This window comes from Pseudopipra pipra, chromosome 25 (assembly GCF_036250125.1).
Source record: "Pseudopipra pipra isolate bDixPip1 chromosome 25, bDixPip1.hap1, whole genome shotgun sequence".
Taxonomy (NCBI): domain Eukaryota; kingdom Metazoa; phylum Chordata; class Aves; order Passeriformes; family Pipridae; genus Pseudopipra; species Pseudopipra pipra.
This window is the reverse complement of record NC_087573.1, coordinates 5,082,384-5,094,717: the sequence shown is the minus strand read 5'-3', so window position 1 is coordinate 5,094,717 and position 12,334 is coordinate 5,082,384. Positions and strand designations below refer to the sequence as shown.

The 12,334-nt window shown below is 60.9% G+C and overlaps 1 protein-coding gene across 4 annotated transcripts in view; it reads right to left on the bottom strand.

The window, feature by feature from the left end:
* LOC135402706 (receptor-type tyrosine-protein phosphatase V-like) overlaps positions 1 to 4,657 on the bottom strand; it is a 34,994-nt gene extending 30,337 nt beyond the window's left edge. For 2 of the 4 annotated variants that reach the window (XM_064636091.1, XM_064636092.1), the window contains exons 1-3: positions 4,138 to 4,653; positions 3,096 to 3,159; positions 445 to 711 (exon numbers count right to left, since the gene is read on the bottom strand). In XM_064636091.1, the coding sequence (XP_064492161.1) occupies positions 445 to 711; positions 3,096 to 3,159; positions 4,138 to 4,203 (397 nt within the window). In that variant the 5' untranslated portion in view covers positions 4,204 to 4,653. Of the gene's footprint in view, positions 1 to 444; positions 712 to 3,095; positions 3,160 to 4,137 lie in introns of all 4 variants that reach the window. The other 2 variants (XM_064636095.1, XM_064636093.1) reach the window with 2 other exon arrangements.
* Between the last annotated feature and the right edge of the window lie 7,677 nt (positions 4,658 to 12,334).

Here is a 12,334-nt window from a genome sequence, read left to right as displayed (position 1 = left end):
CTTGGAATCAGCCAGGGAGGGTGCAGAGCAAGACTTGAGGGGTGAGTTGTAAATGATGGAGATGTGCCAAAATTGTAGAGCAGATGCTCCTTTCTCATAGACCTTTCTAGACCTCCAGGCATGACATTTTCCACCCCTCAGCTCTCTGCTGGCCACATTAGGGGCTGGTCCATCATTAGCTACATTATTTTAGGAGAGGACACAGCATAAACCCTGCCCATGCAAGGTGCAGGGACAGGACCCTTCCTCCACAAGGATGAGGGAATGACCGCTGGGACTCTGGGGACCACAAAAGGACCCTAGTTCTGGTGGAAGTGAGGAAAAGCCCAACCTCCCCACGAACTAGCGGGACTCCAAACAGACCTGGGCTCGGCACCCTCCAAAGCAGCACAATGGTATTGGCAGGAGCCCTGAGACCCTCTGCAGTCCCTGTAGAGCCCTTACTTGTCTGAGCTGTGATGGTCTGGCTGATAGTCTCCATGCAGGCCAGCGTGGCTGTCACCTCAATCTCGTAGCGTGTGCCAGGGGTCAGCCCGTGGAACCAGAAGCTGGTGGTGTTGGGCCCAGCAGACCCATTCTGCAGCAGCCTGCCTGACTCCAGGGAGGAGAGGGCGAGCGAATATCCCTTGGCACCTTCCTCTGGCTCATCCCAGGACACAAGGAGGGAGTCTGACCGGCCATGGTCACTCACGCTGACGTTCAGGAGGGTGCCTGCAGAGGCAAATCCAAAACTGTCAACAAGGAGCCTGCAGAGCCAGCTCCCAGCCCACCCACCCTCGCTGGGGTACACCGGGCACCAGCCACCACCACGGACGCTGTCCTGCTTTGGTCAGGCCCCCCGACACCGAGGGCTCTGAACAGCCTTTGGGAAAACACAAGAGTGCTCAGAAACCTCCATGGACTGAGGTCAAAGGGAGATGTGAAAGAGATGCTCCGAAGTGTGGAGCATCTGCTCCGTTGGAGAAAGACCAGAAGGCTTCAGTTCATTGTGTGTTTTGTCCAGAGCCCTGATTTAAGGCAGAGAAGTTCCCTGGCTGGGTATAATCCACTGCTTGCCACCTGGATTGGCTTGAGCCCCCAGAAAACATGTTGAAGGGCTCTGTGTCCACAGAGAAGCAAGACAGTGGCCAGTGAGGGGGCAGGATGGAAATGGCAGGGGGGCCATTATGCTCCCTGCAACAGTCTCTGCTTCTGTGTGGGGTCCGACAGAGCTGGGGGACAAAGGCTCCTCTGGGGGGACCCAGACATTGAGTCCCTCCTGTTCTGCCCAGGGTAGAGGTGAAACACTGTGTATGTGGAGGAAATGTGGGGCCAGCCTGGCTGCAGGCCCTGCTGAGGTGTTCCTGCTGCAGCAGTGAGGTCAGTGCACTGGGGCTGCGGGGCCGGCGCTGTGGCATCCCCATGGAGAGCATCTGGGGACAGGGAAGTGGTGTACAGGGCTTGGCCTTATTGGTGGGTCAGTGGCCAAAACTGCTATTGAGTCCCTGCCCTTTGAGCTGCTGAGGAACCATCTACACAACAGGAGCCAGACACGACCTGTCTGTCAGGGCCAAGCTGGCAGCTGACCTGGGTAGGCTCCATGTCTGCCTCCCAATGCCTCTAGCAGATTTTCAGGCACCCCCATCCCCAGCCTAGCTGTGAGTCACAGAATCACTTTTCCAAAGGTTGGAAAAGCCTTCCAAGTGTTTCCCCAGCATTGCCAAGTCCAGCACTAACCCATGTCCCCAAGTCCCACATCCATGAACTCTCTACTGCTCTCAGCCTTTGGAAAAGGACAGAACAGCTCTAAGTGCTAGTACGACATTTGTGTAATAATCAGCACTTAAAATTTATGGTGTGCAACATGTTGTGACAGGTTTACGTGGGGTCTGGCGCAGCAAGAAAGCTTGAACCAAGCACAGTGACTGCCCCAGAGGTCACCCCAGGGGTGGCCTTTACACAGTCAGGGAGGAGCAGTGTGGGGTGAGCCCGGGGCAGGGGCACCTTTGACACAGTTCAGGAGTTGTGTGTGTCTTTCCCACTGATCTGAACACTTCCAGAACTATGTTCCACTTCTCTTCCATGCAATCCTGTGGTTTGGAGCCTGCTGCAATGCTGAGAGCTTCACTCAGCAGGCAAGGGCAAAAGGACCGGGGGACATCAGATGAACACAAATAGGAGCAGGTAGTGCCCCTAGGAAAGGCCTTTGCAGCGCCATCCCTGAGCAGTTCAAGTGCAGATTTAGGATCAGACTGCTCAGGAAGGGTTAGCTGAATGTAGCTGGGTGCCCATGGGTCAGGTGTCTATACCTGGGCCAGCTGCCCTGGGCTCCCCTCCCTGTCAGTAGACACCCAGAGCAGAGGGCACATCTGACCTCCTCCCTTAGGCAGCCCACGGGACTGTGCCCTGCCCTGTGGAGTTCAAGCAGGGATCGTTTGTCACTGCAGGCTCTTTCTTATCTTATTTATGAAGGTATGAATTCTCCACCCACATTTCTCTGCTTCTCTTGGGTTTCCACCAGCCTCATTGCCTGCCTCCCTCTGTCACCTTCCTCACATCTGCAGCACAAATGTACCTAGAATGGGCAAGAGGCACCCTGTGGCCACAAGGCCCCTGACCCCACAGGTAAGCTCCACTAACCACATCACAGACAGCCTCACCCAGGTACACCTCGTGCCCTGACAGGTGCCTGTGGTTCATCTAGGAGAGTTCTCACTGGCACAGGCTGGTGCCATGTGGGTACCACACTGGCTCCAGGCCCACAGCAGCCATGGAGCTGCCTTATGGACTATGATCCTGCCTGGGCAACTGCAGGGGCTCTGAGCAGGGCACCTATGTCTGTGCTGTTGCTGAACCCACCTGATGCTCTGTGGAAGGAGAGAGCTTGGAGCCTTGTCCATCTCTCACAGTGCCCCCCATATGGCTGGTTGTTGGAGGGGGATGGGGCTGACTCTTCCCCCTCCCTGGCCATGATCTGCAGCCTGTAGTAAGCCCAAAGCAGAGTATTTACAAAGCTACTCTCAACTTCAAGAGTCCTGGCCTAGCACATCTGCTCATCTCATTGCTCCAGGCACAGAGACCATCCCTCCTTCCTCAGGCTGGGGATTGTGACTTACCTCTGTCACCACGTGTGTCCTGTCCCTCCAGCCATGCCTGTGCTGTCTGGTTGCATCCCTCACCCTGGGGGATTGAAGGTGTCAAGTGAGAGAGGGGCAAAGTGAGGGGGGCTGAGCTGAGACCAATGCCTGGGAGAGGTGTCCTGTGCCAGGCCAGGGGTCAGGCTGGCCAGGCAGAAGTCTCACCCTGACATGGCATCTGTGGGCTGCAACCCCTTTGCCCAGGAGAGCTTGTGTTACTTGTCACCCTGCCTCCCCTAGCCAAGGCAGGGAGACAGACTCAGCAGATGCAGCTTGTGAGCTGCCCTGGCCTTTCATGTGGGGCCTGGGGCTGCAGACCAACAGGCCATGCCCACAGGGGAAGACCCCCCCAAACCAGCCAGGGCACAGGGAGGTCTGGAGAGGGAGGGAGTGAGCTCTGGACAGGCCCTGGCAATCTCATTCCCTGTACAGGCACATCTCCTTCCCACCACCATGGGGGGAGGATGGAGGGACCCCAGACCCCCGTGGGCTGCACAGAGCTCCCGGAGCCCCCAGTACTCTCCCCCGGCAGCGGGGACACCCGTCTGCTCGCAGCCTGCTCCCAGCAGGGTGTGCCCTGCTTTGGGCTGGCGTCAGTTCCCCCCGTGTTAAAGGAAACGTCTCTGCCCACTCCTTGTCCCGCAAAAAGCTATCGTCTTCCTGGCGTTCCTTCCCCTCGGCTCCACGGGCAGACTCGTCCTGGCTCCCCACCGACTGCGGGGCTTTTGGGAGAGGAGAACAAAGGGGCGGGGGACCCCCGGGAACAGCAGCCGGGCCATTCCCGGGCGAGGATCCGCGCAGCCATGGCAGCGGGGACACGCTGCGGTCCCGGGCGCTGCGGCCAGGGGGGCAGCGGGGGGGCAGCGGCGCTCGGGAACGGGAACGCCGCTGATGTGGCGCAGCTGCACCGGTGAGAGGAGCCCGGAGCGGTGCCCCCGGCGGGGCAGGGCTGTGCGGAGCCCCCCGCGAGCTGGGAGCCGAGAGCTGCGGAGCCAGAGGGGCTGGGGAGCCAAGCGCTTACCTCTGCCGGGGTCCCCGGGAGCCGCGGCACCCACAGCACCAGCAGCGGCAGCAGCGGTGGCCTCATGGGGACCTGGGTGGCTGCAGATGAGAGGGATGACAAGTTGGCGGGGGTGGGGTCAGCGTCTTAGCAGTGGCTGTCCCCAGCCAGCCCCTTCTCCCACGGCAGCCCGGAGCCGCGTCCCCACATGCTTTCCGAGCGCGGGTGACAAGATGACATCACTGGGGACCAGGCAGCGCGTTGCACCCCGGCCGGGCCCGCTGTCCCTGGGCAGGGGCAGAGCTCGCCTCCGGCCCGGGAGGAGCCCAGCGGGGGCGGCTGCCTCTCGCCGGGCGCATTTGTTGTTGTCCCCGCGGGTCCGTGTCCCTCTGCGGTGACTCTCGGGCGGGTGCGGGCTGCGGGCAGAGCTGCCGGCCGGGGGCTGGGGCGGGGGGGCTCGCGGGGGCTCTGCGGGGCTGGAGCCCGCTCTGGCATCAGCAGGAGCTCGGCAGAGCTGGGGGAGCTGGAGCGGGAGGAGCGGCAGGGGAGGAGACAGGACGGGACTGACGGCGGCTCCGGGCTGGGAGGGAGCTCCCGAACCAGCCCCCGGCGCGGGGAGGGAGGGGAGGAGGGCGCATGGCTGGGCTGCGATGCTGGAGGGAGCGAGGGCACGAGTGTGGCCGCGGGGTGCTGTGCACCCTGGGCTCGCTCTGTGCTCGCGCTTTCAGCTCCGTGTGCATTAATTCCTGCGCAGCTGCGGCTGTGGAACGGGGGTTTGGGTACGTCGAGGGGCAGGGACTGGGGGGTGTCTCTGTGCGATGCCCTTAACACAGCGGCCTGCAGGCTGGGACAGGGGGTGCACACTGTGAAGCTCCTGGGCCCTGCATCCCGCGAGCACAGAGACGCCTGGACCACGCTTTGGCCATCTGAGGGGGTGGCTGGGGTGAGCCGTGCCCTGTGCCCGGGCTGTGTGGGCACTGTCCTTTGGGGAGTTGCTGTGGGGAGCAGTCTGTGCCTGCCCAGCTGCGGGCAGGGCTGTGCTGTGCAGTGCTGTGCGGTGTCTGTGCAAAGCATGGCAGGATGCCAGCTCTGATTCAGAGCAGAGATGCCATTGGCTTCACATCAGCGCTGGAGATCTGGGACAGTGCTGGAAGAGGTTCAGTGATGCATCAGTCCGGAAGCCAGTGCAGCCTTTGTGGCCGTGGGAGTCTGTCACAGTAGCCAGTACGGCCACCAACAGGAGCTATTCAAGCTCTGCTCATTGCTCTGAACCACCAAGCTGTCAGTGTGGGACACATCCCCCATCTGCTCTTTGGAACAGCAGAATCCCTTGCCAAAAACCTCAGAGGTTTATCAAGTGGGATCTGTGATAGACAGAGCAACCCACAGTGCCTGGACAAAGACATGGAAAGCCCCAGCTCTTGCACACAATTGAGAAGCGAGTGGGACGCAAGGAACCTGGTCTAGGACCCATCTCCAACCCCAGGTCCATTCCCCAACCCTTCTGGCAGCCCCCAGGCTGATAGACCCAGCTGGAAAGGGGCTAGAGAGCACAAGGCCCCTTCACTTTGCATGGGTGACAGTTAATTTCCCAGGTCCTGGCCAAATGGGACTGGTGCCAGGAGTTCGGGTCCGTGGTCACAGTCACGTCTCTGCAGAGGTCCAGTCCCTGCCTGGAGCAGGCTGAGGGTACAGGAACCCTGGCCCTGCAGCTCAGCCCAGCAGTGAGGGACACAGAGATCAGGGAGGCAGCAGAATGTGATGCCTTGGCTTCAGCACACGCAAGATTTTTAACCCTTAATGCCAGCAGCTCCAAGAGCTGAATGCAAAAAATGCCATGGCTGCACCCTCTCCCACAGATGGATGCCCGCGGGAAAGAGCTCTGGCTCTTGGAAGTCCCCAAGGTTTCCTCTCGGAAATAAGCATTTGGGGCTGAGGTCCACCGGCACCTGAGGTGATGGGGCTGACCCATGAACCAGTGCACAGCCAGCTCTGGAGACCCCCATCCCTGCTGCCAGACACTGGCGTGACAGGGAGCTGAGTGCAAGGTGGGTGCTCAGGGGCACTGGGGGTGACGTCCTCCAGCCACTGAGATGAATGGGGAGGGGGTGCCCCTCCAGGACCCAGGCGAGGGGAGGTTTGGAGTTGGCTGCTGTTGTCTCCAGTGGGCTGGGGACTGTTTTTAAAGGCCCCTTTCCAGAGCTGGGTGGCTGCAGCCAGCTGGGAGGAGGCTGGAGCTCCCCGCTGCAGCGAGGGCTTGCCAGGTTTACCCAGGGGCCCAGAATGGGATTGAGGAGGTTACAGCTGGCTGGTCCCCAAGACACATTTGCAAAGAGGCTTTCGGTGGATGTCCCCACAGGGGTCCATGGCAGGGTAGAGGCTGTCAGCAGAGGTGATCCCACTTTGGATGGGGAGCATGGAGCTGTTTGCTGCCATGAGCAGCCTGGAGGGTCACCTGGAGGATGGCTGGGGCAGAGGCAGTGCAGGCAGTGAAGGCTGGGGATCATGTGGATGTGGTGTCCCTGGAGCATGGCAGGTGATGGCAGAGCTGAACTGGAGGAGCCCCTGGCTGATGAAGCAGGGGTTGGGGGTGAGGATGGAGGGCCTTAGTGGGCTGGGGGTTGTGATCCAGGGGCATGGGGCGGGAGGGACCCTTGATTATCAAGGAAAACCCTGCAAAGAAGTGTTGCATGCCCCAGTGTCAAAGGCAGTGTCCCATTCAGTAGTGGCACAGACAGGAGGTTTTTCCAGACTGCAGCATCAAGGTGGGGCTCCTCTAGCTTCAAAGCACACCAAAGAGCAGCCCCAGGCCAGCAGGAGGGCAAACCCAGTCACTGGAGTCCTGGGAAACTCCAGTTGGGTTGTGCCTGCCCTGCCCAGCTGGGGAGAAGCTGAGCCCTTGTGTACTCACTGCACCTGCCTGGGCACAGCCTTGGTGCCCCTGCACCAGCCTGTCTGCAAAGCTGGCCATCTCCACCTCCAGCCACTCTGATGGAGTCACAAGGGTGGGATGTGGCATCTCTGGAGCTTGTTGGAAACCAACCTCTACTGTCACAGCCTTGGGTGGGGGCACAACTCCCCCACCGAGGCAGTTTCTCCAGACACTGGCTTGCCCAGGGAGCAAAGGGTCTGTTCTACCCTCCCTGGTCTCTGGTGGGCAGCCAAGCAGGGATTCCTGAAGCACAGTGTCTCTGTCCCCTTGGATCCTGCTGCCATGCTGTGCCCCTGCCCCACATCTCCCCATCCAGGAGGAGAGGTGACTCCCCACTTGGCATGAGGATGGCCTTGGGGGATGCCTTGCTGCCCACCAGGATGGGATTGGCCTCTGAGCATGGGCCAGGAGGTGTCCCAGCAGGTTTCTCAGCCTCTGCATGCTGCTGGTGACCCGTCACAGGGCACACTGCTGTCACACAGCTGTCACCCCCCTGCCATGGGAACACACCTCCAAACTAGCCCCACTTATTTAACCTCGGATCCCAGTGGCTGTGCTCCCTGAGCTCAGGGAGTTTGGGCTGTGCCTGCAGTGGAAACAGCCCAAAGCACTGCTGGGAGCCAAACCCAGGCCCCGTCCCTGGTGCCACAGCGCTTGGCAGCCTCCACAGGGGACAGAAGCTGCCTCCATCCTCACCCCCGTGACACCATGCCACCACAGGTAGGGACAGCGAGAGAGAGGGTCCTCCTTGAGCTGGGGATGCCAGATCTCCCCTTCGGTCCCCCCAACAGTGTAGCCTTCAGCTGTGCCAAACCCAAAGACGACTGCAGAAGGTTTCTCCACCCAGCAGCTGGAACCAGGCCTGGAAACTCAGAGGCTGCCGAGTCATCACATTTTCCGCGAAGCAGCGAATGCTACCACAAGGCGCAGGGGGGTGGGGATGTCCCGCCGACTGCGGGGACTGGAGAGCTCGGCTGGCCAGAGCTAGGAGCTGTGAGACCATGGCACTGTGCAGTCAAGCCACCACCTCTGGCAAGGGGCAGAGCCCCAGCATGGGAGACCGTCCTTGCCCCATGCCCTGGAGGGATCATCCAGGAGCAGAGATGTGAAAGGGGACCCCTGACAACATGCCCATCCCTGTGGTGTCAGGTGTTGTTTATGCTAAGGGACAACAGCCACAGTGTAAAGGCCCTGCCTGGCAAAGGCTCCAGGCTGTCCTCCTGGGCAGTTCCAACCCCAAAGCAGAGCAGGGTCCACCCCCTTGGCACTCCATGCATTGGCCTCCTCTCCAGGTGCCCAGAGCTGGCAGCACTGGGCTTGTCCCCACTGAGGCATCTCCTGGGCTTGAGCATGGTCCCACACGCCTGGCGGGACTGGGCGCCTCCCTAGGAAGCACTTGCTGGGGTGAGGGTGGGCAGGGTGGGCAGCAGAGTGTGTGCCTGTGGCATCCAAGGGTCCCAGTTGTGTCACAAGGTCTGGCAAGGTGACATTGGCAAGTGATGTTCCCAGAGGTGGGCATGGGCAGAGCCTTGCAGGGTCCCTGCTGGAGGACAGCATGTGGGTAAGGACGCTCCCAGAGGGACTCAACCTGTCACTCAGAGGGCACAGCCATGACCTGGTGCTGTGAGCAATGCAATCACTGCACAGAGGAGCCTCTACCCCTGTCTGGATGTGCAGCCCCATGGGAGCTCTGCCATCCGTCCTTGGGCAGGACCCTGTGCATCCAACCTGGCACCCCGTGAAAACATGTGCCCAGGGGTCCCATGATATGGGGCACTGGTGCCACCGGGATTGGGCTGGGAGCAGCTCTGGGGCTCCTGTCCTGCCTCAGCCCAACAACAACATCCCTTCAGTCCCTGTCCCTTGGTATCTCCTGGTGCCCACCAGCACTGTGAACTGCCTCAGGCCATGATTTCTCCCCTCTGCCACCTCTGAGGTGCCTAGTGCTGCCTGGGGCTGAGAGTGAGGAACAAGAGGAACAGGCTGCTCCCAGGGCAAAGCCTGCAGAGGATGCAGGTGCTGCTGGGACTTCTGTCTCTGCAAGGTTCACACGCCAAGGTTCTCCAGCCCTAAAGCCTAGAGCACTGGGATGCTTCTTCTTGCAAGTGTTTAATGATTCCCACGTGGAGCCCTGCCAGCGCCGCTGCTGCCTCCTGCCCCACGCTTCCAGACCTTGGAGCTCTTCCCGTTTTGTTGCAGGGGGGGAGGGCATGCAGGCAGTGGGGGATGTCACCCCTCTGCAAGGCGGGGCACAGCCACACTGTCTGGGCTGGGGGACAGCCAGGAGTGGCAGCAGTGACTCTGTCACCGTCTCTTGGGTGATGCTCTTCGCTTCCCCCTGCTCGCTGCTGAAGCCCTGGCAGCTGAGCCCGGGATGCCTGTGGGTGCGAGCCAGGCGCCTGCAGAGCTGGGAAGCGCAGGGCTGCGGTGACTCGGGCACGCCCAAAGCCGGCAGAGCCGGGCAGACCTGCTCTGCACCCCCGGGGCACGGGTGCCGCCCTTGGGGCTGAGCAGGCTCAGGGCTTCTCTTCCCCTGGCCAGGCAAGAGGCACTCAGTGGGGAGGGCTGAGAGCAGCCTGGACAGTGCCTGCCCCACACCTACTGCAAGTAGTGCTGGGGCAGCACCTGGATGGCCCCAAAATCACCCACCCCATCGTCAACAGCCTGTGGAACCCTGTGGGGCTCTGCTCTCACCCTGCGATGCGGTGCCAGCAAAGGTGCCTGGTGCTGCCAGGATGCCACACTCACAGAGCCAAGAAGTAGCTATGAAGCAGCTCCCAGTGCCCACTCATGCTTCACCACGCTGGGGAGCCCAGGCATGAGATACCCCCGCGCAGGCACAGCCGAGGAGTGCCAGGCTCTGCTCCCGGCACAGCCACACTCAGGGGCTGCCCATCCCCTGCCGCCCTCCCGGGGTTGTGGCACCGGGTTTGCCCGTGCTGTGCCGGGGCACGGGAGGGTCCCCGCTCCTTTCCTCGCCGCACACATCCCGGCTTTGATCGCGCATCTGGGAAGAGGGAGGGGGACAAGGAATGGGAGCGGTACCTCAGCTGGTGGGTGTCCCCGGTGTGGTCCACAGCCCGTCCCCGTGCGCCTGGCGCATGCGATGGCAACCTGACACGCTCCCACTTGCCGTTTGCTCTGCTCGAGCACGGCCCTGACGCTCAAGTCTGGGCTGGTCCGGCGGGAAGGCCCGCCTGGGCTCGCCCAGCTCTCAGCAGCAGGATGCTGGGGAGGAGGGATGACAGGGATGTCTCCTGTGGCCCCTTGAGAGCAGAGGTCTGCACTCCTGGGGGGCAGGAGCTGCCTGCCACACTGCAGGTTGGGCACAGCTCACACCCCCCTGCACCTCGCTGGGGTTTGCCCCACATGCTGCAGGTTCAGCTGGGTGCCAGGGACCCTTGGACATGGTTGAGCATCCCCTCATGCTGCTGCTGCTGCTGCAGAGGGCCAGGGAGAGCCCCAGGTCTCTGATGGAGCCAGCGCAGGTATCCAGCACGTGCACCAGCCCTGAAGGTGTCTGTGGACTGTGATTGCTTAAGGCTTTGCTGCCCTGAGCCCCACTGGACCAGGCACCGTCCTGAAGTGAAAGCATCCTGACTTCCTCAGTCCCACATCAAAGGAGATTCAGAGGAGCTGCTGTGTTGGCTCAGGAGCATCCCAAGAGCTTGTCCAGGATGGCTCTTATCCTCACCCTGGGTAGCAGCTGGTCCCACAAGGGAGGGTCACGCGTATTTCAGCCACCAGACAAGAGCCTTCTGCAAACAGGCACCTGTCCCTGCTGGTGTCCCCCCTGCCTCAGCCAGGCTAAAGCTCTCTGCAGACAGCAGGGAGAGGGACAGTGACAGAAAGCCCTGGACACTTCTGCCATGCTCAGCAGTGATGTGAAAATCCAACCTTCAAATTTGGGAAGCGGCTCAGTTTCCGAATACTGCCACCAGCTGAAAATCCCACCTGAAAACGAAACCAGGCCCAGCCTCTGGTTCAAAGTTTCCTGTATAAAAACAAACCTGCTGACGGCTTCATTTGCACACAAAAGGCTTTGTTTTCAGGAGGAAGGTCTCTTTTTTTGGAGGAGTAAACACAAAGCCTGCCCATCCTCCATGTCGACCATGGGAGGGAGATCTACCCGGCAGATCAGGTCGCCAGCAGGGCACTGTCCCGTCTTGCTGCCTGGCTGCTGTCCCTCTCTGGCATCTCCTGTGAGCAGACTGCTGCCTGCAGCACTGCCAATGCCAATGCCACTGCAATGCCAACATCACCATCACCATACCCATCTGCAAGCCCGGGACTGAGGCTTGCACAGCCTGTCCACGCCCACCCCCATAGCTGGAGGGTCCCAGGGCATGGGGACAGGTCTTTGCACCATGGCAGTCCCGGGGAGCTGTTGTGTGGCACCCAGGGCTGCTCCTGACCCCACAGCATGGCTGCAGCCTTGGCAGTGCCTGCTTATGCAGCTCCTCAGCTTCTCCCTGGCATCTCCCGCAGCTCCTGGAGCCAAACACAACACGAGCCCGTCTCATCCGCTGTCAGCAGTGCCTGCAGCTTTCTGCATCCAGCCCCCAGCAGAAGCAGTTCTGCTTCTTCACAGGAGCAGTTGGGGGAACCCCTCTGGGCTCTACTCCCCCAGCCCAGCTGCAGGGAGCCCCAGTGCCACCCTCCCCAGGCAGAGGCACGTTTGGGGTTGGCACAGCCTGGCTGCTCCCCAGGGCACTGTTGTAGCCATCCAGCAGTAGTTGCTGCCTGGGACATGTCTTGGCTGCAGGCACAGGTCCTACAGCCATCGATTGCCAAAGGCTTTGCTGGCAGGAGCTCGGCCTCCCCAGGCGGGTGCTGCAGTTGTGGAGCAGGGGTGAGACACTTGCAGAGGGATGCAGGATCAGCTGCCTCCACTGTTGCCTGCTGACAGTTTTGTCTGTCCCTTCAGCCAAGGCTTCTGCTGCTTGACTTAGGATGGTGGGACCATTCACTGGGTCTTGTAGAGTGACACAGAGCTCAACCTTGTCTGTCCAGGGGTCCCCAATGAAGTGTCCACTGAGTTGAACATCCTGGCTTGAGGGTTTGGGGGCATGGAGAGTCTGTGGGGCTTGGAGACCTTCACAGATGCCAGACTTGGAGAGTTGGTCCCTACCCAAGGCACTGGCAGAAGCTATTTTCACCTCTGAGCTGGAATACATCTGCTGTGCCTCAGTTTACCATCCACATGCTGGGAGGCAGAGGTGCTCTGCTGCTGGAGGGGAGGGAGGGAGAGCAGGCTGGTGACAGGCATGCATCAAGCTCTTCTGA